The 26605-nt window shown below is 32.6% G+C and overlaps 1 protein-coding gene across 1 annotated transcript in view; it reads left to right on the plus strand.

Annotated features, from left to right (window-relative positions):
• Positions 1-26605, plus strand: part of LOC129221966 (ribose-5-phosphate isomerase-like) — a 39732-nt gene that overhangs the window by 2606 nt on the left and 10521 nt on the right. Inside the window, 6 exon segments of the mRNA XM_054856368.1 lie at positions 7094-7154; positions 14608-14663; positions 20297-20356; positions 23950-24083; positions 24155-24233; positions 24236-24295. Coding sequence (XP_054712343.1) covers positions 7094-7154; positions 14608-14663; positions 20297-20356; positions 23950-24083; positions 24155-24233; positions 24236-24295 — 450 coding nt within the window.

Consider the following 26605-nt stretch of genomic DNA (forward strand, 5'->3'; position numbering starts at 1 on the left):
AAGAAATTGGGAACACTAAATGACTGCCTCTATGTAAAGTTGGCTAATGAAAAACCATTATCAACATTCAACCCATATAAATCTTGATGATTTTCTATCGGGTAAGTTTCACAAATAACTAATTACCAGCTTTTGTAGCTGAACTATCAATTCCTACTAAGTCATCATAGTTGTCTTGTATTTCACCAATACAAGTATTTCAGCAGAGTTGCTTTTGATTTTCAAATCCTCACTATTATGGGGGGGGGGGACCACTTACCCCATAGTATAAGGACCTCTTATAGCGAAATTTTATGTGGTAAGTGGATCCCCTCCTCTAAAACCGTTTTGAAAAATATTTTATTCAAAAAATCTGATTGCAGTATACACTCTAAGTTAAACTGTACATGAATGTTTAATGATCATAAAAAAATATATGCTAACCGGGAAACACTTTAAAAATGCTGCTTTAAACTCGCTAAAAGTTTTCTGACCTAGAAAAAAAATTCTGCGTAACCCAAATATATGCAAAACTAATCACTGTGATGAACCATGACATCAATGCAAAAAAGTATAAAAACGATGTGCATATTTCAATTTTAGGGGGTGACCCACTTACCCCAGTGTCCCACTTCCCCCAGTCAACCCTACTTTTGAATTTACTTGGTTAATTTTGTTTCAATATATGTAAAATATAATTTACATATTTATAACTGTAATCATTGTTATGTATTTACATTTAAGAGCAATAGTTTACTTCCAATATGAACAATTTACGTCCGACACCAAGCTAAAAATATTTTTAAAATAATTTTATTCTTTATAATATCATTGGAAAACTGAAATATGCTTCAATCATAAGTATACTTTAGAATTAAGCTGTTTTTAAAATTAAAATATAAGCAAATTCAGACTTTTAATAATTTTTAAGTGAACCAGCAATTTTACTATTTGTGTGTTTACGTCCGACACCAACGCTTTACATTTTTTAAATTTATACTTTAGGGATCTATTTTGAAAAACTAACATGATTTGTTATTCAGTAGGATGTAGTCAGTATCTTGTAAATAAATTTAATCATTTTGGAACAGTTTATATTTGGTAAATGGAATTAAAACTGAGAAATTTTTCTTCATTTTTTATGTCCAACACCATGGAATTGCCCTAAGGTAAAAACTTCTTTGAATAAGCAAAAATCACTCATCCCCCCTCCCGATGTAAAATGAATACATTCTTCAACTAAAATGACTGAAAACTCTTTAAAAACGAAAAGCAATTCTTTGTTATTTGAAATATTTCGCCAAATAAACAAAAAACACAGTAAATTATATTAACAGTAGCTTTAAAATGTAAACAAATGATCATGCAACTCTATTGTTTACAGCCAAAGTCGCCAAGCCACCACGTTACTGTAATCCAGTCGATCAGTGAGCAAAACCAACTCCGACCGGTTAGAAGTCCGATCTTTTGAACGAAAACTTTTAATACTTCATATATTGCCTAATTTGTTCTTTCCACCAAATATTAAGATCTTACACTGCACTGATCTTTTGTGTACAGAACTATCCTGTTGTAATTTATCTGGACGGAAATAAAATTTGTTTCGTCTTTAAATTTCATTTTCTTTTCCTTTAATAATGTACTAATTAGTTAGATAATCCTTAAAGTATTCTTAACGTTGGTGCCAAAATTCAGATGGTTTTCAGCCGAGAAACAAATGTTGCTAGGTACGGTACTTTCTGATCATTTGGTTAGGAAAACCTAAAGCACCAATCCGGTCAGATGGTTCAACTACGATGATAGACACACATTTTGCGTGAACCTTCCAGTACTTTACTTTAAAATATATCACTGGACATAAAATCGTTGCTTTCAAGAAATGAAAAGGCTTTTCTCTCTCTCTACGATTTATCTATTCTCAATTGACATACACAGTAGGAAATTTCATTACAAAAAACAGAGCTGGTCCTTGGGCAACAGGTTAAATATTTATCTAAGTTCTCGCTCAACAATAGGTTAAAATAAATATTAATCATTTGGGAGATCTAACCATTTAATGTTTAAATTAATTAACAAAATTGTTTCCGATTCGATCTATTGCACTTCAAAACCATGCTTGCCACAACTTAATTGCACACAAAAATTTGATCAAAATCGGTCCAGCCGTTTAAAAGCCTTATGGTGACAAACGTCGGCACAGAAGATTTTTATATATTAAGATAAGATCGTTATAATGCACACACTGCCCTAGTAGAACAACTGGTTGGGAGATGGTTAGTCAACGGTGGAGTTGAACATTTGGACAACGATTAGAAATGTCCACTTTGGAAACTGTTCCCCGACAAAGAAAGGCCAACGATGGCAAAATAGTATAACCAAACGCTAAAGAACTGCCCTATTAAAATAGAATAAAAAAATAGTAGTATATACACATACAATAAAAATGCTCTTCTGCTTTAAATAGTAATCCTCGGCGAATGAAAATACTATGTTTTTCTCAAGCACAAGTTTGTTTATTCAGTTAACTTTAGGCTCAAAAAAAAAAAACATAATAAAAAGGTAACCTTAATCAATTTTTTTTTTTAAATAATTTCATAAACCTAATGTTTTTAACTTTAATTTGATGTATTACTTGTAGCAATAAAACAATTTTTAAATTTCAACCCTCATGTCCACTTTTTCTTGGAATTGCCCAATACTAAATCTAAATATTGAAATTGTATGTTTATAGCTAGATGAAGTTAAAAAAAAAATATTTTTCTTCTTTTTAACACGATGGTTTGTTATCTAAGTTTGAAGAATCATTGATTGGGTCAATTCTCAAAAACCTCTAAATTGGTGGGGTATCTACCAGACCAATACTTATAACGTTGGCAATAGTGATGAGTATAAGATGCCTAACTTTCAATTACTTTGAACGTACTTACTAATTTGATGCTGCTTAAAATCTTCCTCATTTTAAAGTATTTCTTTCACAATTTTTTTTGACAATTTCTGCATTTTACAAAGTAGGAGTTGGCACAGGGATCTGATTGCTCTTCATTGCAATTTCCACCAAAATGCTAAAATACTATTTAAATCATAAAAACGAAGCAAGTCATTTTCATTTTTTTACTCAAATAAGAAAACATTAAACAAATATGATGCATGATCTGATACGAAAGAGGAAGCGAGCATGGCAATAGTGAACTTAATCTTGGTTATAAATTTTAGCTAAAAAGTAAAAAAGAATGACATAGAACTTTTTTTTTTTTTTACTCAATTTTGAAATGAAAAATTAGAACTGTACAAAGGATTGAGAGGGGCACAAGGGGTGCAAGACCAAAATTTCCGAGAGAGATGTGAGGATGGAAAGAAATTCGATGACTTTCTTTCAGTTTTTACTTAAAAAGGAAAAATTGAGTGTTTGAAAAATATGCTTTAATTACTGGACCAGTTCATAACCACGATTTTACATCGACATTCTCTCAGTCTTCCGTCATGGCCTTGTTTTGTTTGCAATGTGTTTTTGGAGTGGCTTTTTGACTTGCGCAGTTTGACTTATTTTAGGTATAGCTCTGTTATTTCCAACTCGCGGAACTGCAGACTGAGGAGTTGCTCGCTATTCTCCCTGATTTTTCGAAATAATCGGCTCTAATTAAAAATTTAGCCTTTTCTCATGCTATTTTCGATCCTCTTTTTGTTTTTTTTTCATTTGTGGTTTTTTTTTTGCAAACTTTACACGCATTATGAAAATTATGTACGCTCTTAAAATGTCTTAAGATTTGAATCTGAATCACCGATTGAAAGTGATTGCTGACAAGATGAAATGTTTTCGCCACAGCAAAGGGGGTCCACATACCAGGTAAAACAGAAACTATCAGGGATTTTAAAGATTTTGATGAAAATGGCAATTTTGGAAATAATCAGGGGGGGGGGATTTCAAGCTGGTTGGAAACACTGATGGGCAACCGTTCCTGCATTTTTGACAAAGACTTGAGGAATCACTAAATTCCTATATCATTGAATCTAACACTCACTAGAATAGAAATATGGGGCGGGGGGGGAGGAAAGGAGAAAAATAACAGCAGCACAAGTTTGCGAAAAAACGCTGCTCTTGCAAAGAGGGTAAGTCCGCAAATTAATCCCCCATACTGAGGTCTTAAAACGTTTTTATTTTAGACAATTTAAGAGGGGTGTGTGTTACTCAAGGGTTCCAGTATAAAATATCGAAAAATTGAATTGAAAGCCATTTTTGAAGCTAGGAGTGGTTTGATATTTCATCTCTGCAAGCTCTTAAATATTTAAAAGTCAAAAAGTTTTAGGCTGTTTTTAATGATATAAAAGTGGGGAGGAGGTGGTTTCAAAAAAAAAAAATCGAAAACTGGAGTCTTAAAAACAGTAATTTAGGCAAATCTTTGGTAAATTTATGAGAAATGGTTTTCGTGTTCTAACATGAAAATGTTTTGTAGCTGATGTATTAAAAACTATTTGAGGCTATACTTAAATGGGGGGACTTAAGTGAAAGGTCATTTGGGAACCTCTTCCAAAAAGTGTTTGTAATTGACGTCTTAAAACTTTTAGGCTGTCTTTGGCAATGTCAAGAGGGGGAGGGAGAGGGCTCTCTTTAGGCGAAATTTCGAAACTGGACTCTTAAAAGCGCAACTTTAGACCATCTTGTGGTTTGGCGTTCACCTTTCCCAAAAAATATTCAAAGCTGAAGTATTCAGAACTCAGCTTTAGGTAATCTTTGGAAGACTTAGGAAAAGGAAATTCGAGGGCTTTCTCTCAATAAGTTTTAGAATTTATTCGGTGATGAAAAGGGGACACCGCAAATTTAAGTCAAATTTAGTGAACTTAGGGGATGAAGTTCAGGGGGGGGGGTCTCGCTCCCCGAAAATTTCTCCATGCTGAAGTATTGGAAAGCTATTTTGACTATTTTTGAGTGAGATAAGAGTTGGGGAATTCAGGGGTCTTTCTCGAAACATTTTCGAAATTGAAGTCTTAAAACTTCGGGTTGTCTTTGGTGGTGTGTGGAGGGGAGTTGCTCTCTCAATAGAAAAATAAATCTTAAACAAAAACTTACACTGCATTTAGTAAACACAATGAGAGGGGGGGGGAAGAGAAGTATTCCGCACCCCAGCCTGAAATATTTTTGTTTCTGAAATTTTAAGAGCTTTGTTTTGGGCTATCTTTGGATGACTTAAGGAAGAAGGGTGTATGAAGATTCTTTCAAAAAGTTTCCAAAATTAAAATATTAAAATTTTTAGGCAGTCATAAATCATGTTTATAGGTAAGAGGAGTACTATTCCTACAAAACAATTTAGAAACTGAAGCCTTAAAAATTGAAATTTAGGACATTTGTGGAGAACTCAGAGGAAAGGGTTCGGGAGTTCTCTTCCGAAATTTTTTTGATGCGGAGTAGCATCAAATATTTAAAGCGCCACTTTAGGCTATATTTGAGTGCCTTAAGAAGGATGTGATTCGGAAACCCTGCCTGTGGTTAGGATTCAGTTCCCCTATTTCTTTTTTTAATTAATCAATATTAGAAAGGGTACCTTGTTTAAAAAATATATCTATACTTCACTGAAGCGATTTTTTATTGCTAATTTCTCCACCTGCTATCTTATAAAAAAATTCTTTTTCAAATGAAGACTGTGTGGGGGAACGGTGGTTCATCATCATTAGTCGGCCATACCCTTCCCCCACCTTTCCTTCTTCTCTGGTTTGTTGGCGCTACCTTGGGTAGACTTTATGATCAGAACTGATTTATGTTGCAATAGTGAAAATCATAGCAAATTATGTCCTAAGTGATTTTATTGCTACAATAAAAATGTTTACGATCGGCAAAAAACTAATGGTGGAGCACTGCGAACGATTTTACCCCCCTAACATTATCCAACATCGTGTAAAATTGCGTTTTTGGAACTTCAATTCCGAAATATACCTGAAGGAGGGTTCCTGAACTCCATCCCTTCAGTAGTGCATTCAAAAAGTGTATGAACGTTATGAAAGATGGAGTGCAATTTCATTTTTAAAGCTTCAATTTCGGGGAGAGCCCCCAGAGCGTGCCCCTCCCCCCGTCTTTCTCTAATATTTTTGAAGATTGCCCAATCTGATGATTTTGGGACTTTCAGTTTGAAATAATTGATGTAAGTTTCCTTGAACCCCTCCTTTCCCTGAACTTGACCAAAATGGCCTACCATAGCGTTTTTTGGACTTCAATTGAAAAAATTTCCGGGGGAGAGCCCCCAGACCCCCCCCCCTTATTGCCAGATTTTAGATTTTTTGGAATTATGATGTCAAAACGCTTAAATATTGCAATTTAAAGGCTTAAAATTTGAATCAAACACAGATTTCAAAACTGGCATTGTTAAAATCTACAACATTTATACACATAAATTTTTCCTTAAGCCCACATGGGGGCGGGGGGGGGGGGCTGAAAATATTTTCCGTCTTGAACACATCATCAAACTTGCACTTATGGTTTGAACTAATTATTAAATTCAACATTACTTTGTCTTAATGTATATTATGTCCCCAGAATAAATGCATTATTGGAATTTTAAAAATTAAACATGTTCTCTCTCAATCCTTTGTACAGTTCTAATTTTTCATTTCAAAATTGAGTAAAAAAAAAGTTCTATGTCATTCTTTTTTTACAGATGCCTTGGCTGAATATAGAATTTCACGTTCAACTGAGGTGAAACACATTGTGGCAGTTAGAAAGATTATGTAAACATATTCATTAATCATCAGCATTTTATTTGCACTTTTTTTTGTTTTTCTGCTGAAGAGCTTTTGAACTCAGCTTAAACCTTGGGTTGGCAGTCTTTTAAATATTATTAATTTACCGTTTAGGGGATATTTCAATAATTGGGAATCTGGCGTGGTCGTCTCTTTTTTGGCATAAATAAATTTTATTTTGTTAACCCTGCTGATTTATAGTAACCCTATGTGAATAGATGTTTCCGATCTCTTTGTTTTGATTTGCAAAGAAAAATACCTCTTGCGCAGGTGCTGGAGCCAAAAATTGACGTCTATGAAGAAAGATCCCCAGATTCCCAATTAATCGAAATATCCCCACCTTTTACAAATGTGCAGTATCTGATACCAAGTTGCTATTTTGTTTTAGAATGATTGTAAAGTTGGTATTGGAAGTGGATCTACTATTGTTTATGCTGTTGAACATTTAGGTAAGTGTGATATGTACTTAATTATTATTATTTTTTTTTGTATTAGTTCTCAATACAGTAGAATATGAATAAAGAGGTACAGAAACCAAAAAAAGGGGGGGGGGGAGACTCAACCAAACCAAGCACTGCAAAAATGGGTTTATTGTAGTAGAAAGGTACAGAAGCCAGAGCCGTGTCCAAGGGGAGGGTTTTAGGGGTTAAACCCCTCCCATTGAAAAAAAAAAAAATCTATGAATCATTAAACGATTTTCCAAAACGTATTTTAAGTTTTAATTAATTTTAGAGTTAAACTCTGATACAGTATTCACCCTCTTTAATATTTCCCCATGTTTAACAATTACCATTTTCCTCAATTGTAGGATTCCCAAGCCCCTTCGCTTCTAAGTGCTTGAAAAAATGGAATGGCAGGAGAGTCCGCCAGTGCTATAGGCATGCAAGGGAAAATTATGTAAACGAATATTAGACAATGACGAACCCCCCCCCCTCCCCCCGCCAAAAAAAAAAAAAAACTTTGGGGCATTTAAAATGGTTACTTTGCTTACTGGTTTTTTTTATGGTACGCCTTTAGTGTTGGATGAATTAGTCGTTTCACACATTAGAAAAATGTTTCTATGCGAAATAGCAATTTTTTAATACAATTTTTATTTTCATTAAATTCCTGTTCAATGTTATTTGATGGAAAAACAAAAGAAAAAAAAAGAAAGAAACTAGAATTAGGTGGCATAAAAGAAATATGTATGCTTTTACAAAATGTACAACTGTACAAATAAGATTTCATTAAAAAAAAAAATGCAAAACATATAAAAAAAAGCCTAGTTATGGAACTAGAATGAACTATTCAACACGTGTAGTTAGTTTTCCTTTGAACAACGTAAGTTACATAGGTAAAAAGTTTCAACCCCTCCCTTTATGAAATCCTGGACACGGGCCTGACAGAAGCAAATAATTGACTGATTATTTTATGTATTTTTTTGATCTAGTTAAGATTTGGAACAGTGGTGCACAACCAACAGTCTGTGGGCCAAATGTTGCCCACGAAGCTGACCCAGGTGGCTGATTGTTTTCTTCAATGTTAAAAATAGAATCCACAAGTTTTTTTAATTTCACAAATTTGGAACTAAATACAATGGCCCGTTTGTTCTAAACTGTTTTGATTCTAAAAAGCGGCTTATTCAATAATGCTGGATTTTGTTTTATTTTTGACAATTTGATTCATTGAAGCAGTTGCATGGTCACCCATATAGGAGGGAGGCAGTGGAGGCTCAAGCCCCCCCCCCCCAGAAATTAGAACTTTTCTTTCGGAAAAAATATTTCTTCTGCAGCCATTAATGAATAAGTCATTGAAAATGTATAATTTTAATCACTCTAATCTGTACTGAAATCGGTGTTCATATGGAAAATATCCTGCTAAACCACAGGAAAAATATCTGACCTTAACATTTTGCATATGAGCGCCCATGAGCGGTTGATTCAATTAACCACTAATTAAATTAAATAGCATCCAGTGTATTTATAAATTGGTTTCTGTATAACATGCAAACTTCTCATCAATAAAATAAGCACCAAGAAATAATAATAATTCTTGGTTAGTTGTTTTCTTTCCTTTTCCATTTTTCTCATGTTGTTTAGTTTTTTTTTTAATGTTTTAAAATTTTTTATATGTTCTTGCTTACCCTCAAGGATCATCTTATAGTGAAGTGTGGCCTCGAGTAAAAAAAAAATAGCACCACTGATTTGGTGTAATACAGTAGTCTGGAAAACTCAACACCCTATTACCCAATGAAATCCAGGGAACTCAACCAGGTCCTGGCATAATGAAAAAAGAAAAAAAAAAAAAAGCCCCACTCAGAAAACCTGTTGGGAGACTCCATTCCCAATCACAAATTTCAAAAATTTTCATTTTGAGCAATATCAAACTCTGCCACTTTTGGCTAAAGTTTCGGGATTCTTGTTATTAACTGTTTCGGGAGAAATATCTTTTAGGAAAGAAAAACTGTTGCCTTTGTTTTGCTTGCAGGTATTTTTAGAGGAAAAAATTGTAATAGAAAAATATCGAGTTTTTATCCTTATTTTGTATTTAAACATTTGGTCTTAAGAGAAATATGGATGAAAAATAAAAACTTGAGTGGTTTTTCACAAATCAAAGTTTTTGCAATCAAAAACTGCAGCTTGGATTTCTCCACGTTTCTAAAAGTTATAGTATTGCTTAAATTTTAGTTTATACATTTTCAGGGTTTATTCTTCCTTTTCAGGTTTCTAGTTCATAAATTAATGTAAGACTATGTATATTTCTAGCAGCATTCTATTATGATACTTTATGATACTGTGATACCAGGTTTTTTTTTTTTTTTTTTGCTTGCTTGAGCTATGTTTTTGAAAAAAAGAAAGAGACAGAAAAAAACTGGTTTTGAATAAAATTGTACTTTTGTTAGATGTGTGATTTCATGAAAAAATATAATAACTACAGAATGAATTAAGGCATTTTATTATTAAAACTTGAATATGTTGATGGATCAAAATTTTGCAAACTGTTTTAATTATCATGTATTTCTATCATGTGGTTTTATGGTGAAAAGATATACTACTGATGAAAGTTTATGTTTGCAATAAAGAGATGCATAGGCGTAAACTAGGGGGGGCATAGGGGGCAAGTGCCCCCCTATGTTTTTTAGCCCTGGGCAGAGTTATTTTGCCCTTCTAGTTTTTAAGGAATGGATTTTTTAAAATTGTTTGTCAAATGATCTATACCTTATTTTCATACAATAATAAAATGTAATTTTCATATTACCAATGCAATTGTAATGAATTATATGCAAAAGTTGTATCCTTGTCTTCAACCACCATTTAGTAATTTCAACGTATAGTTTATCTGTTTTTAAGCTGCACCACAGCGGCACAATTTGAAGCCTAGAAGAGGCTCACGTACCTGATCCCAAAGTGATACTGAACCCCCCCTCCAATATATATATAGGCATGTAATCCTTGTTTACTACCCAGTTAGTAGGTAGTAAACTAGGATTACATACCTAAAAAAAATGAGTGTTTTCGAGAAAGAGTGGAAATGTTGAAAGCATTTCCGAAGTTTTTCTTAAAGCGAAATTTACTTTTAATCCTTTAACTGGCGCTCACATGAATGAACAATCAACCATGTAATAGACGGGTTAAAATAGAACTGTTCCGCAATCAGAAAGGGGGCTTACAGCAACCCCCCCCCCAGAAAGCCGAGTTAAATGTTTTCTCAAAACGATTCCTTAATATTGTTGAGAAGAAAAGAACATGTCTTTGGAAAACAAAGTGATTTTTAGAAATTTATAGTAATGTTAGGGGAAAATCTTAATATCTTGAATTAAAAATATTCAATAGTAACAGTTTATTAATCAGTTAATTCCTCCCATCCCCCCCTCTGTCGTTTTGTCTTCTCTTTTTTTTTCTTTCTAGTTTATCTGAAAATAAGAACATGTCCGAAATGCTGCTCATCTGAAGTCCCCCCCCCCCATCAGAAGCATTATGGAGCACCTGAAATTTCATTTTCAGGTCTTCCTTTTTGCGAATTTCCCAGGGGAAAGCCCCCAATTACTGAACAACATCGAAAATCGCTTGAAATTGTGTTTTTGGTGCTTTGATAAAAATTACTGGCCCTAATATTACAAAATATAGCCTTACAATCATGTTTTCAAACTTGAATTTCAAAAAATATTCGGGTAAGGGTCTATATTGTCTTTCTCCAATATCATAAGCAATTAGGTTTTTTAAATACACTTACAAAGATTTTAAGTAAAATAGCTGCTTAATATGAAACATTGCTTTAGTGCTTTAGTTTTTAGCTCCATAGTTTTGAAAATTTTATAAGGGAAGAGCTTCAGAACCTCCTTTCCGTAAAATCTTCGACATTTATCTAAAATTGCGTTTTTCAAACTTCAATGCCGAAAGCAGGGAGGAGAGGGAATTGATTTCGACCTATAAAAAACGATATAGGACAATCCTTGAGCTCCAGCCATTACCTTAATGCCGATAAATATTTCCTATAATTGCCTTTTTAAAGCTTCAATTTCTAGAAATTCCACTGAGACCACTCTACCTTTTGTCCATCAACATCAGCGAAAAAAGTCTTAAAATTGCGTTTTTAAAGCTACAAGTTTCAAAATTTTTCTGGAGGAGAACCCCCAGACCCCCTTTCCTATCAAGTCTCATTTTTCTTTTTTTTTTTTTCAATGTACCTCCACCCCCCTAAAACACTTTTTCTGGTTGCGTCACTGAAAAAAAATATCACTTGGGTTCAGGGCATAGGTTACTATAAAACCGGTGTATACACTATACAGATTCTTCATTCTTGGTATACATGAAAACAACTTCGGAAGAAAAATATCATTTCCAAAGTACTTAGAATTCCTTCAAATTTCTAATTAGTACATTGGACTTATTCGCAAATTAAAATCAACGCAAACTTAGAAATACACTATATGACCAAAAGTATTGGGACACTTTAAAAAATTCACATTTTAAATCATTTCTCAAGAAATAAAAGACCAATTACTTTGAAACTTTTGTTTCGTAAAAAGTATGCTTCAGCTGTCATTTTACACTAAAAATTGTATCATCCTTGCGTTTCGGGGATCAGTAACAAATTGGGGAAAGCAAAAATGTTTTTTGGTCATTATTTGTCATAAATAGCTGAGAATAAGCTCTGTAAATTTTAGAAATTAGTTAGCTTACTATGTACAATCATTTTTCATACTTTTGAGAAGGTATTACTGATATTCACGAAAATATAAGCGTTTCTTCCAAAACTACAAATTTTATTTGAAGGATTTTGGTTAATAACACTCAAAGTTTTTCATCGAAGTTTACGAAACATTTAAAAAAACTTGACAGCATAGAAAAGAAACATAATACTAAAATTTGAAATTAAAATGCTGAAAATTTGATGAAATATGGATATTTTAAGCAATTAATTTATCACTGCGCATGCGCAAAAGATAGCAATTTAAAACTTCCATAATCTAAAACCCAACTAACTTCTTCAACTCATAAAAAAATTCCAGTTCAATATCTTAAATATTCAGAAAGTTATCAGCGATCTAATGAGCCAAATTTCATTAATTCTTGGGTAGGGGATGTACCAAGAGTCGTCATTCGCAAGTTTGTAGCATTTGCTTGAAATCGTTCAGTGTGGTTCATGATAAAAACAGTTTATTTGCGAATGGGCCATGATGATTCATAGCCAGTTGGTCGAATTCAGCTTATTAGAATGCTGATAACTTTTTGAATTTTTAAGATGAATAAGAATAACTAAAATTTTATTTTAAGTTAATCTAGTTGCAATTTAGATTATGAAAGTTATAAATTGCTATCCTTTGTGCATGCGCAGAGAAACATTAATTGCTTTAAATGTTCATATTTTATTCCATTTTCAAAATTTTAATTTCAAATTTTAGTATTATGCTTCTTTTATATGCTGTCAAGTTTTCTGAAAGCTTCGTAAGCTTTGATGAAAAACTTTGCGTGTTATGAGCCAAAAACCTTCAAATAAAATTTGTAGTTTTGAAAGAAATGCTTATATTTTCTTGAATATTTGTGATGCATTCTCAAAAGTATTAAAAAAGATTGTATACATAGTAAGCTAAACAATTTCTGAAATTTACAGCTAATTCTGAGCTATTTACGATGAATGATGACCAAAAAACATTTTTGTTTTCCTCAATTTGTTACTGACCCCCAAAATGCAAGGATGATATAATTTTTATTGGAAACTGACAGATGGAGCATACCTGTTATGTGACAGAAGTTATAAAGCAATTGGTCTTTTATTTCTTGAGAAATCCTTTAAAATGTGAATTTTTGAAAGTGTCCCAATACTTTTGGTCATATAGTGTAGAAACCTGTACTTCAGGTTTACAAAATGTGAGCACAACTGTTTGGGGCCATTGAGTGTGTAAACTATAAACACAACAACAAAAGAGGGTCAGCGTAATATTTTTTGGGAAAGATTGAAACTTCTCCGGATGTATGTGCACTTTGCTCATGATCGCCCATATGCAAAATTGTAAGGAGGGGGGACTCAGATATTTTAACCATGGAAGCAGATTTCAGGACAGATTAGAGTCATTAAAATTTGACATTTTTAATAACTTATTCATTAATGGCAGGAGAAGAAATGTTTTTATATTTTTGCAAAGAAAAAAGTATTAAAAGCAAGGAAGTTCTAATTTCTAAGAGGGGCTCGAGCCCCCTTGCCCCCCTATGTGGACGCTTTGACTTTGCTCTCTGTAGCTCTGTTCTGTTTAAACTGAATAACATACATTCCGTAAAATTTATTATGATTTCTTAAATTTAATCATTTATTTTTTGAAAAAGTAAATTTTTTCATTATTTTAATTGAATATCTGAATATGAATCAAATAAATTTCCCATGAAAAAAAAATTTGCCTCCCCCCACACTTCACATGGCCAAGTTACGCCTCTGATGAGGTAGTAGATATATGGTATACTCTTTCTGGGGCTGACTGACCCATTGGCCCGCAGGCCGATGCACTCTTCCGCCTATTCACCCCCAAGCCTGAACACCTTAAAAAAAATATTTTTAAATTTATCTTTTTTTTAAAAATATTTTTGGTGCAACTTCCTTTTTTTTGTGCTTAGAAACCTGTTCGAGTTCACTTTGCTTTTTTTTTCTTTTCCTTAAACTCGTAAGCCTGTGTACCAATTGTTTTTTTTCTTTCATCTTCTTTTTTTTTTGCACTTTTTTTTCCTTGCACCTTTTTTTTTTTCCTTTATGCACTTTTTTTTTTTTTTTTTTTGCGAACTCTAAAGGCCAAGGTTGGCATCCTCTTGTGGAACACAGTCCGCCCTTGTCCTATTATGTTAAAGATTGAAATGCAGTTAATTTTTAAAAAATCATTGAATTTCTTGAAATAATTTCAAATTTTTTGTCAAAAATATGACTAAATTTCTTTTGGATTTTAACATAAAAACCAAGGTTGTGTGATTAATTGTGCCATTTAGACATTCTACTAATTAAAAAGCCTCCTCTTGACTTGTTTCACCAATCATAAAGTCAATAGAAATCTTTATCTCAGGTTGTAGTTAGGGTCAGATCAATAAGCAACCTTCTTGATTGTTCAAAAAAAAAAAAAAAAAGAAAAAAAAAGCTTGATTTATGTTTTTGGTTATTAGTTTTTGTTGAAAGGGCATAAGTCAACGCTGATTCAATTTTGCTACACTTGAGAAATAATTACAGAGCAAGCACATTAAAATAGATGAAATTTTACAACTGATGACAAAAGTAATTAGAAAAAAGGTGACAAAAGTTTTAGAATTTTCTTTTGTTCATTTATCAAGCATTTAAGGTTTCAATCATAGAAACATTAATTTATTATTTTAACATAATGTGATTATTTTTGAAGATCTTATTTTATGTTAAATCATACTTTTCACTGGAGTTTTCTCTTTATAGCTCTGAATGTGAAGAATAATAATCTGAAAGTTTTATGTGTACCAACCTCTCTTCAAGTAAGATATTTTTTATAGATGCATTAAGGATGTGTTCAAGGTGACTAATTCGTTTAGTTAGTATGCTATTTATGAGGACTATTCTTGTCAACGGAGAAAATATTCTGTTTTGCTGAAATTTGATTGCATGCAAGGAATGTAAATAATTTTTCTTCTTTTTATTTTATTTGTTACTAGCAGTACCCACACAGTGATGCCCGTGCTAAAAATTTAATGGAATCCGTTGAATAAAGAAAATTGACGCCCCTCCCCTTCTGATGTGAAATGATCATTTTTCGTTGTATAAAATGCATACACACCTTTCCAAAAAAAAAAAAAACATTCTTTAGAATTTAAAACTTTTTGTCAAATCATTAAATTAGATTTACTGTTGCTTTAAAACTCTATTTAACGAATGAAGTGGTTTTTCTGCAATTTAAAATAATTCTCCAAATAAACAAAAAAAAAGACATCAAATAATATTTTTCAAATATAAAAATAGTTCCGCAATTCTATTGTTTATCGCCAAACTTGCCCAGCAACCAAAAAAAATCCAGTGGAACATTCAAAAATCGTCAGAAAAAGAGAAGAAAATGTCGTACATTTCACTCGGATAAAAACAAGTCAAAAGTTTCTTTTCTTTCAAAACAAATCGCAAAAACATTGACTTACATTTACGGTTGCTTTAAAACAGTAATCCTAGACTGAACTGCTCAGCGCCTAACGCGCCAAGCGACCACGCTATTGGAACTCGGCCCTTTTGCAAGTGAAGTGGATGTTTTTTCTTTGGCAATAATAAATGTTTCGCCAAACAAACAAAAAAGTATAAAATCACATTAACAGTAGCTTTCAAATCTTTATATATTCAGAGCTGCGTTGCCTGCTTTGCCCGATTTACCTTGAGAATAAAAATTGTGTCAAGTGACGTATATTCAACAAACAGGCTTAAATAAAAGAAAAAAAAACACCATGCAAAATTACCCTTCCAAACAATGATGACAGATATTAAAATACTTTTAAGAAATTAAAATGCGAAAGATGGATTTTAAAAGTGTAACCATGGAAACACAAAATAAAATAAGTTTAAGAAATTAAATGCAAAATAAGGAAAGGAACAATGGATTCAAAAAGAGTAACCATGGAAACACGAAAAAAAATTGGTTGACAACCTGAATCAAAATGATATTTTTCAAATTTGATTTAAAACGCTTGTTAACTTTTTCCTTTGAAGATAGAAGCTAAGTTTTCGACTATAGTTCGAGAGAGATCTGGAGTAAAAAATGTCGCTTTTTCCAATGGTGTCAAAAAGAAAACTGTGGGACAATTCCTTCACTTTTTATTGATAGATTTAATGAAGAAAGTAGTGCCTAAATTTCAGCTAAGCCTAATAAAGTTGGAGCTAAAAACGCAAATTACTCCCGCCGTAATTAAGTTAGAGCATTGAAACAAGTTCATGAAATACACCACTAGCTCAGTCAATTCCAGCTGAGGACTGCAGTTTCATGCTTGTTAGCACTCAATTGAAACAAATTGTTTAGAATGCGAAAAATTCTACCCTTTTCTACGATATATAATATTAACATGTGCAAGTAATTTTTCACTCTCATATTCTGGGAATTTATGTAAAATTTGGGCCTAAATTTGAATAAAAAAAGAACTATTTATCGGATTTTTTCGAATTATAACCCATGTTACTCAGTAAGAAAGCACCTTTCATGTAGTGAAGGAATTTTTCAAATAGTTGCAGTGGTTCCGGAGATTACCTCAAACATATAAGCACTCAAAAATCCGCCCTCTCTTTATAATATTAGTATAGATGATATGAAATAAATGAGCATAAAATATGTTTAAAAAATTTACTAATCCTTAAAAAGTTTTAAGTATTTATTTTAGATTGGAAAGCATTGCTAAGTCCTGTTTCAAATTTGGTATGCTAAATTCAATTATGATGTTAGTGTTTTGCTAGTAGATCAAACTAATTTAACATTTTAATGAAATGTATGTCTCTAAGTTATATCCAAAATTAAACAAAACACAAAACATAGAATTATTACTATTATATTTGGCAAGCATGGCAACTTGAATGTGTCCTTGCGTTCCTTGATGTTTTGGGACCCTAAAATTGTTGTTGTCTACTATTTAAGGAAAGGAAAGAAAATGAAGGTTTTCTCCTTTATTTGTTTCCTGTGTGCTTAAGGTTTGGGATGTTCTGCCCCTTAACAAAAATGTTGAACAAATTGTTGAGCTCAACACCCCTGTAAACATAATCATATCATCCAGGGCCACCATTTGGGTGGAGATAGTGGACCTATAGTACCATGGCCCAGAGCTTTGAGGGGCCCGTAAGGTCATGAAACTGTTTCTCCAATAATTTGACCAATTTCCTTGCACCATCGAGGACTATTGAAAGCGCTCAATCGTTTGTGTGAAGAACTTGCTTTAAAATTAAGCGAGAAGGCATTCAGTGAACCATAAGCATTAAAAAAATATTTTAATTCTTTTGAGAGCATGCTTATGTCATTATGGTTATGTATCGATGAATGTAAAGTAATTATTAAAATGCATGGAATTTCACTGGATGTGAACCTAATCTTCCAAATGATATCCAAAAAGACGTTAAAAGGTTAAGGATGATTCGCCTGCAATTTTAAAGAAACAAAATTAGTTTCTGAAAATGGACTTAAGAGTTTAGTTTAATTCAATGCTTGTTAGTGGCTTTTAGGCCATTCAACGTCTAGCCCTTCAATAGTGCTGAGTCAAGTTGTTTGTCAGGGGAACAAGGTCTTGGCAGGTGTGTAAATTAATTGACTAAAAGATCAAACTTCCAAAAAAAAAAAAAAAAAAAACGAAGAAAAGAGAAAAACATTTTTTGATGAAGGAGCAGAAGTCAAAGAAGAAGCAATACATCAAAGTACTGAACTCATACCCGATGAACCTATTTCGAACATAAATAATTTATAAACAGTTTTGGACTTTATTATTAGTGATATAAACGCACGTTTTGAAGAAATGAAGGGAATTTGTTCCCTATTCAAGTCAATACTCAAATATATGTCTTTTGATGTTGAAGAAGTGCAAAATATGTCTGATTGCCTTTAATCAAAGTATGCAACAATAATCTACTTGGATATGAGATTATTCACTTTAAAAAGATTCATTCGTCAATCTTCAATGTTTAGTGAAGTAACTGAACTTTCTCCCCTAGCACTTTTGAGTGAGATATATATACAACAGGAAACTTCGAACGATATTTCCTAATGTGTGTAATCCTATTCTTTTCCTAACGTGTCCCTTTGTAAATTTTGCACTCTCCCCTCTTGATTGTCGCCCAAGTCGAAAAGGCATTTAGTAAATTAGAAAATCAAATTAAAACGTAAGATCAGGAATTGGACAAAATAGACTAAATTCTCCCACTATTCTTGGCATTGAGCATCAACTCGCAGCACGACTGGATTTTAACTCAGTCATGCACAAGTTTGCGACAAAGAAAGTACGTAGAATAAAAATATTCTAGTGAATGTTCAACAACAAAAAAAAAAAAAAATGTCCATTTTGTAATCCAGATAGGTATACCTGTATTCATTGGATGTTCAAGTAATGGAAACGTACAGAAATTAATTTAAATATATATTGAAAAACTGATTTTTGGGGAGAATATATGATGTATATGTTATTCTTGATTATTAATTTATATTTACCCTAGAAATTCAATAATTCCTCTGAGCTATTGAGTATCAAAGTCAACATAGCCAAATAATATTTCGACTTTTTTTACGCATGCCAGTACTGCTTTAATTTTTACATACAAAACTTTTTATTTCAAAAAGTTTGAAAAAAAAAAAAAAAGAACCGGCTTCAAAATTGCTCTAAAAAGTGAAAAGTAATTTTCTTCTTTAAACACCATCGATAATACTTTTAAACATAATTTTTGAAGTTGGCACAAAAACAAAAAGTGAAATCCAGTGTAACCATGCTCCGTTCATATTTTTTTCAGAAAATCATCCAAAGTTAGAAACGAAACATTTATATCGTTGCTCAAATATGCTGTCATCAATGCATAATGTATGTGTTATGTTTAAAGGTATTATCGATGGTGTTTCAAGAAAAAAATTATTTTTCACTTTTTAGAGCAATTTTGAAGTTGGTTCTGTTTTTTTTTTCAAAATTTTTTTATTTCATTCTTTTTAGTGTAAATGTAGGTATTTCAGTAAAAGTAAGAAATTATCATCATGAAACTTCACCATATTTTTTTCATTAAAATGCTCCATACTAAAAAAAAGGAAGAAAACTATAAGCACACCTTAAACTTGAAAAGATTGCCACTAAAAATTTATCTTTGTTCCTCTCTGGAATTCATAATTTGTTTGCTAATTTAATTATAACCATTTAAATATTCCGTTTTCCCTAACTAATTTGCATTTCACAGCATACAAGTTGCTTGTGATGCAATCCTGTCTAGTTGAGGTAAACCTAACCTGGTAGTATTGTGAAGGCTAAGCAGATCCTGATTACTGCATCCCCTCGCTTCCAGGTTAAGTTTATCCTCACTATGGAGCAATGACACTGAAGAAACTTGATGCTTGCTTCAGAGAAGCCTTTATTCAAAATTATCATTACAATTACTATTAATGTTACTGTTATATGGCAACAAACTTTTACAACAATGGGTTTCATATTGAATCATTTAATAGGGAAATTGCATGAAATTTACTGTTTTTTGCCCATAACTTATTGTCTAAGGAGCAAATATGGTCAAAGTAATGGGACCTAAGTTGGGCCGTCCCCTATCTATTAAAAAAAGAATCATCAAAATCGGTTCACTAGGTGAGATGCTGTGAGTGGACAAAAAAAAAACATACATACAGTATGAACTGATAACCACCTCCTTTTTGAAGTCGGTTAAAAATTCGAACTTTTTCCTTGGCCTTCCGACATCGCCTTGCTGAAAATTCATAGTAGATCATGTTAATATCATACATGGCAAATTATCCAATTTTTACTACTGTATTTGAAAATATATTTTTATACAAACTTCAAATTAAACTTTTTAAATATACATTGAAGTTAAAAAATTCAGAAGCAACTAGACAATGCAACATCACATGTGAATGCAATTTTTAACTATTTATTTTGAAGTGTGGTAGTGAGAAGAAATGAAGCAACGATAGAAAAATATGCAATGGTGGGAAAGCAAGGGGGGGGGCATAGGGGTCCCAGAATTAAAATTGGTACCAGGCCCCATTGCTGGTAGCGGCAGCCCTGATATCATTTATCATAAAACATAATCATATTTCGATTTAGTGCCTCAAACACAGTTAAAATCAGTTAAAAAGGTGAGAGTGCCAAAGAAAAATATATATATATATATTTTTTCCGTTTCCCTGTGTAATATACTTTAAGTACAAAAATTTTAAAAAGAAAGTTGATACTTTATATTAAGACACGTAATAATTGTTTTTATTCAAATATGTAAAAGTTACAAAGCTCCGTTTAAAATTCCTGAAATAAAGTGCAAAATTTATGAATAAAAATATCATACCTATAACAATAGATTGAGCAATATATAAGTACCAAATATACTTGTATATACATTGCTGTTTTTTATGAGAATTTGTCAATGTGTGAAAATAATTTTTCTTCATTTGTTTTTGCAGGCAAAACAGCTTATCAGGGAACATAAGTTAATTTTAAGTGATTTAGAAGAATGCCCAGAAGTAAGCTATGTGTAAAATTTTTAAGAAAATATTTTTGTTTTTTGTGAGTTGCGGTTTTTTTAATGCTATTCAAAAGCATCAGAAACCAAAGATCAGGAAAATAGTTGATGTGGGACTGAGCATACACTTGATATAAAAATTTAAATGTTTTTTGTATTTAGGGGGGGATCTCTAATTAGCTGTGAAGATAAATGAATCGTCTCTTTAGAAAAACGATTTGAAGGGACATCGCAATTTGTTGAGCGTGAATACCATAGAAATTAGTATATAAAAGTAAGGTGAAATTTGCCTGTAGTTTATACATTTTATTTGCCAAAATGTCTTATTTAGATGGAAAAAATGAGATAACAGTTACTAAAAATTCAATTTTTACTGAACTTCAGAAAAGCTGGCAATTTTGCTTAGCTTCAATCAGGGGCGTAGCTAAGGGGGGGGGGGGTTTGGGGACAACCCCCCCCCCCCGAAAAGTTAGTCTCAAAAAAAAGAGAAAAAGAAGAGAGAAGAGAAAGAAAAAAAAAAGAAGAAAAGGAAAAAATTCCAAGCGATTACACACACACACACACATATATATATATATATATATATATATATATATATATAAAAGAAGTAACCCCCCCCCCCGAAAGTCGCGTCAAGCTACGCCACTGGCTTCAATGGTCACCCTAATGGTCCGCTTTTCCCACCAAAGTCTGTTTTTTAGGGTAAAGTCCGCATCAGACCGTTTTTCAACATCTTGGTCCAATTAGTACGTTTTTGATATTGTTTTTACTTTAAAACCAGATTTTAAATGTTTTCATTATGTTAAAAGATACTGTGTGCTGATGTTCCAAACACGTAGCGCCTTTTTTCTATAGAACTGAACTTTCCTGTATTTCCCTTCAAGTTGAAGTTATTACTCCTCCTTCAACTGCTGCAGCATGGAAATCTAGCAAATGGAGAGGTTTGGGGGAGCAGTTATGATGCCAAATCGAAGTATGGTGCTACCGATATTTCTTCAGGCTTCGTACGTCCTTGAAAAGTGCTTGAAATTCATTTTCACGTGATTGAAAACCTTGAAAAAGCTTTAAAACTTTGAAAAAAATTTAAAGTTTTTTTAGTGCTTGAAATCGATAGAAAAATCATTGAATCAGTGCAATTTTCTGAACTGTGTTGATGTGCAACATCGCAAAAAATTGCTTCCAGTGTTTGTGAGTTCAATCTTCTTGCATCTTGTTAATATTTTGATTTTTTTGACAATCAGAAGATATTTTAACATACACTACCTTAGATTAGCTTATTTTATGTTTAATTTCAATAGATAATGAACTACTTTTTTTTCGTAACCATGAACATCCAACTGACCCAGACTTCTCCGAAAATTGCTCGTCGTGTTTGAGATTTCAAACTCTTTGCATCTTGTAAATATTTTGATACTTTTGGCAATCAGAAGTTTTTTTGACATATGTCACGTTAGATTAGCTTATTTTATGTTTAATTTTGGTAGATAATAAACTCCTTTATTTTTCTGAACCATGGCAACATTGAACTTACTCGGACTTTGCCGAAAAATGCTTGTCATGTTTGAGATTTCAATCTCTTTGCATCTTGCTCCTACAGAATTTATAACTGTGATGAATTCTCAACAGTATGGAGAGCAAAAACAATTATACTTAACAGAGTGATGTTACACTGTTCACTTCTGCCAAGTTGAGCTCGGCTACCCAACCGATTAAACAATTTCATTTGTTGAAATAGGGGTGAGGAAAAACAGCTTAAGAACTTGTGGATTTAGTTTGCAGTGTTATTGCCCATTTGGCAAACAATATAATTCACGTAAGACGTAGCAAGCGGTACAGGATGTTCTCGCCAATACTGATTTTCTCGCTAATACTCATACTGATTGCTCTCCCTTAAAAGAAATGGACTTGCTCAAGGCCACAGCTCAACTTGTCAGAGGTGCACAATACGTGAAGCAAGATAAAAACATTGTTTTTCTCTTCGTTTGTCTTCCCTTCAGTTCAACAACAGATGGAGATGTGTTATTGGATAGTGGATGAGATCCATCTGTACGTATTTCCAAATTTGTATGTACAGATGTGGTACTTGTTCTCCTGTTATACGCACGGCGAATGGGGGAAGTGGCATTACCTTTTATGTGCAGAGACTGTCAGCACACGTGTAGAAGTTTGATTTTTTAAATATACTGGCTTAGTTTTCATGCATTTTATGTTTTTTTTTTTTTTTTTTTTTTTGCGTTCTTGGGATTATAAATTAAATTAACAGAAAATTTTAGTTTTTGGACCCGCTTTTGTAGTGTCATAGTTTAAAGCTGTGATTCGTAGAAACTATGATTTTTTCATAGTAGTTGGCAGCTCTGGGTATAATGCATGTTGTAGTTATGCCTCAGCCCTGGCTTAATGACGGTAACTTACTTTTGTCTTGCAGTACCTTAAATCAAAATGAATACTGTTTAAACTGGTTACATGAAAATTTTTGTAAATGACTATGTGCTAAGTTGTTTACTGCAATAACTGTATCTAAAAGGTCTTAACTAAGGTATGCACTGATTCATCGATCACTTAGCTGATTATTTATAATCAGCCAGTTTTCAACTGCTAATTAGTGGAAAATTTATTTTTCAATTAAAATTACTCTGTAAGATCGTTAATTATATGCCTGTTTGTCGCCCTCCCCCCCAAGACAAATTTTTGTGTAGATATGATAACTCAGTAGATAAAAAGTTCAGTTGTACAGAAGGTGATAAAGGAGTTGTATCATTATTAATGAATTGTCTTCAAGGATTTAGCAGCAAGCAGCTAATTTGCCTTTTGGTGCTTTCCTCGGTTTAACTATGAATGGTCCTCTCAAGGTCCTCTTTTTAATCTTTACTGGTTCCCTTTTGTCCCCTTTTTGCTTGAAAGTGGTCCTCTTTTACCCTTTTCTATGGCTAAAATGTATTGGGACCCTGTATATGTAAATACAGAGGCTTGTTCTTATTAGGGCTCAATCAAATAGAACAGAAGTTAGTCATTCCATAATAACAATAATAACAATAGAAGTATAATGTCGAGATATATGTATGTATTAGCTGCACCGCCCCACCTTGCACTACACTACACTACAAGGGCCCTGTACCTACGACTCTTCACTGTTGGATGGGGCTCTGAAACTGCTCTGCTTTCTGATCCAGAATAGGAGCCGAACAATCCTTTATCCAGCACCCCCAAAGGTATCAATTTGAAATAGGAACTTGGAAGACTTTGGGACCACAAACACAATGTCAGTCAGTTACCTGTGGATTTACCCATATATTTAAATTAAATGTAAAATGAAGAATAGGTGTAAAACTATAGTCATGATGCTGAACTTTTTTTACACAAAAGTTAGGTTGCAGAAATGACAACTGGATTTAAAATTGGCGTTTGTCAAACTAAAAATTTCAATTTGCAAAATTCAAAGACCACTTATCTGAAATTTTGATGCTTTTACGCTTTCATGTATGTCTCTTATTTGTTAATTTTTCTACGGAGAATTTTTTTGTTGCATTGATTTTTTGCATTTAAATAGACTTTATTTGTGCTTTTAATTTAATGAATGCATTTGGAAACTTTCAGTTAGATTTTGCTTTCGATGGTGCAGATGAAGTGGATGCAAATTTAACTTTAATTAAAGGTGGTGGTGGTTGCCTAACTCAGGAAAAAATTGTGGCTTCTTGTACTAAGAATTTAATAATTTTGGCAGACCATAGGTAAATTTGTCATTTATATTCAAATTATCCCTTTGAAAATTTTTTACTTAAGTCTCATTGCTTTAACTTAGGAAAGACTCAAAATCTTTGGGTGAGAACTGGAAGCAAGGCATTCCTATTGAAGTGATTCCTATGGCTTATGCTCCAATAAAAAAAAACGATTGGAAGAAATGGGTGGATCTGCTGTTTTGCGAATGGCTAAAGCAAAAGCAGTATGTATAATTATGTGTGAATTTATTTATTGAATGAGGTTTTTTTGTGGGGCTATGATTGATCAAAGTGTATCAATGCACCTTATTATGGATCATATTTTGTAATCAAATCAATAACATCCATGATTGAACTGTAATTATGTTAAAAATAGTTATTTTGTGGTATTTTTCACTACATTACATCAATATTGCCTGAACATGTTAAAAGTTTGTCGTTTCAATTTGTTTAAAAACAGTTGGCAGGTTTTTGACTCGTAACAGTTTTTGACAACCATGGTTTAAACCCTCACATCAAAATTTTCTTTGTCAAATATTGTCAAAAACTAATATTTTATGTAAAATTACATTAATAAGGGAAATTTATGTGTTACTAGATTCTAAATATGCTGAAAAGAAAACATTTCATCAAGTGATTTGTTGGGTAATGAACAGTTGAAATAAAGAAATGTATTCAACTTTCTATCACCTTTATGCACCCATAACTGAAGACTTTTGTTTGGTCCCATGAGCAGGGTTGCCAGATTTTAGAAAAGTAAATACGGGACAGGCTTCTCGGAGCGAAAAGTAGTGGGGGGGGGGGGGGATTTTGGGACGTCTATTCATGATGAATTTGAAAAATTCAATCACAATTCATTGCGATTGACGATGCATGCATACAGATATATTTCTACACAAGAAAATCGACGGAGTGAAAATTACTTCAACATTTGAACGGAGCAATTGCCTGTTTGGGGATATTTTGATAGTTGAAATAGAAGCCCTAACTCCAGTGGATGAACCCTAAACTCTAGTAGATAGCGTTCATTGTTGACCACTCTTCATTTTCCTGAAATGACAATCTTACCAGTAAAACAGTTACGTTATCGCATCCAGTTTAGCCCTGTCAAAATAAAGCATTTCCCTGCATGTCAGACATTACCAAAAAATATTATCAAATTATCATGCCGTGGACCGAGATTTATTGTTGATGACGTCAAGAGCATTACTCAATCATGTGCTATTATATATATATATATGAAGATTAGTCAGTGAGCAAATACAAACCAAAAACAATTTTTGCATTTGTTGCCACATGATTTTTCTTATTGCTCATTATTTAATTTTTTGTTTTACTTTACTATTTATTGTTTTCCCTTAAAATAATGTCTCGTTCTGTAAGATATTGTCATCAGTCAGAATACGGGATTTGAGCCGTCCCGCATGAAAGTTTCCCGGGACAAGGGACAATTTTTCAAAATACGGGACTGTCCCTTGAAATCCGGGACGTCTGGCAACCCTGCCCATGAGTGTTCAGAATAGAGAGAGTCTACTGTAATGTCTAAATAGTCAATTGCTGAGTAATTATTCACTCTTGTTTGCTTTCAAGAAAAACATTCTTCTATTAGAATACAGATATGTATATATTGTTGATATTATTGATTTTGCCAAAAAGAATATTGAATTTATATGTATTTAATGTTCCAAAAATGCATGCTAATTTGCTTGAATTTTTAAATAGTAAGGAAGAAAAAAAACAAAAAATGTTTGAGCATATGCATTTAACATATACCGTAGAAATTTGAATCCTACCCATTTTACATACTTTTTTTTTTTAAGTTATAGGCGTTTTAATTATGCACAATGCAATTAAATTTTATCATAATGTATAACAACTATTATTAGTTTATATTTGTATGATGTATGAAATTTTCATTTTTATCTGATTTGTTAACAAACTGGAGTAATTTAAATTTTTTCTACAATTTTAATAAATGTTTTGCTTGATGAAAATTGTTTATTTCCTTTTATTTTTAAACCTCATTGCTATAGTACTGGTATAAGTACAACCTCCAAAATCCATGCTGACCTGAAATTCAGAACATTCAAATTATGAATTTTCAGGATTTTATAGGCATTTCCGGTGGGGGGTGGGGGGGGGGATGTGAAATTGCTATTAAAAAAAACATTGACAGTATTTTTCCAAGGTGTTATTTTGTGATCAAATTTCATAGTAAAGCATCATTTTAAAGATTTTGTTCACTGACTTCGGTGAAAATTATAAAGAAAACTCACAATGTGGTGGTTTTTTGAAATTTTTTTTTGTGTTTCATTCTGTTTTTTTACTAAGCATTTCTTTAATCAACAACGCCCAACTAGTGAGGCTGTGTGGCTCAGATAGTTAGAGCGTAGTGCTAAAAGCACAAAGATCATGAGTTCAATCTCACTGTGCGTTTTGCGGTTTTTAAATAACTCTTTTTCTCGGGTTGATCTTGATCAAATTTCCGAGAATATATAATTTGAACTCTGCACGATTCTGAACCACAATCGTAC

The sequence above is a fragment of the Uloborus diversus genome, chromosome 1 (assembly GCF_026930045.1).
Source record: "Uloborus diversus isolate 005 chromosome 1, Udiv.v.3.1, whole genome shotgun sequence".
NCBI classification, from domain to species: Eukaryota; Metazoa; Arthropoda; class Arachnida; order Araneae; family Uloboridae; genus Uloborus; species Uloborus diversus.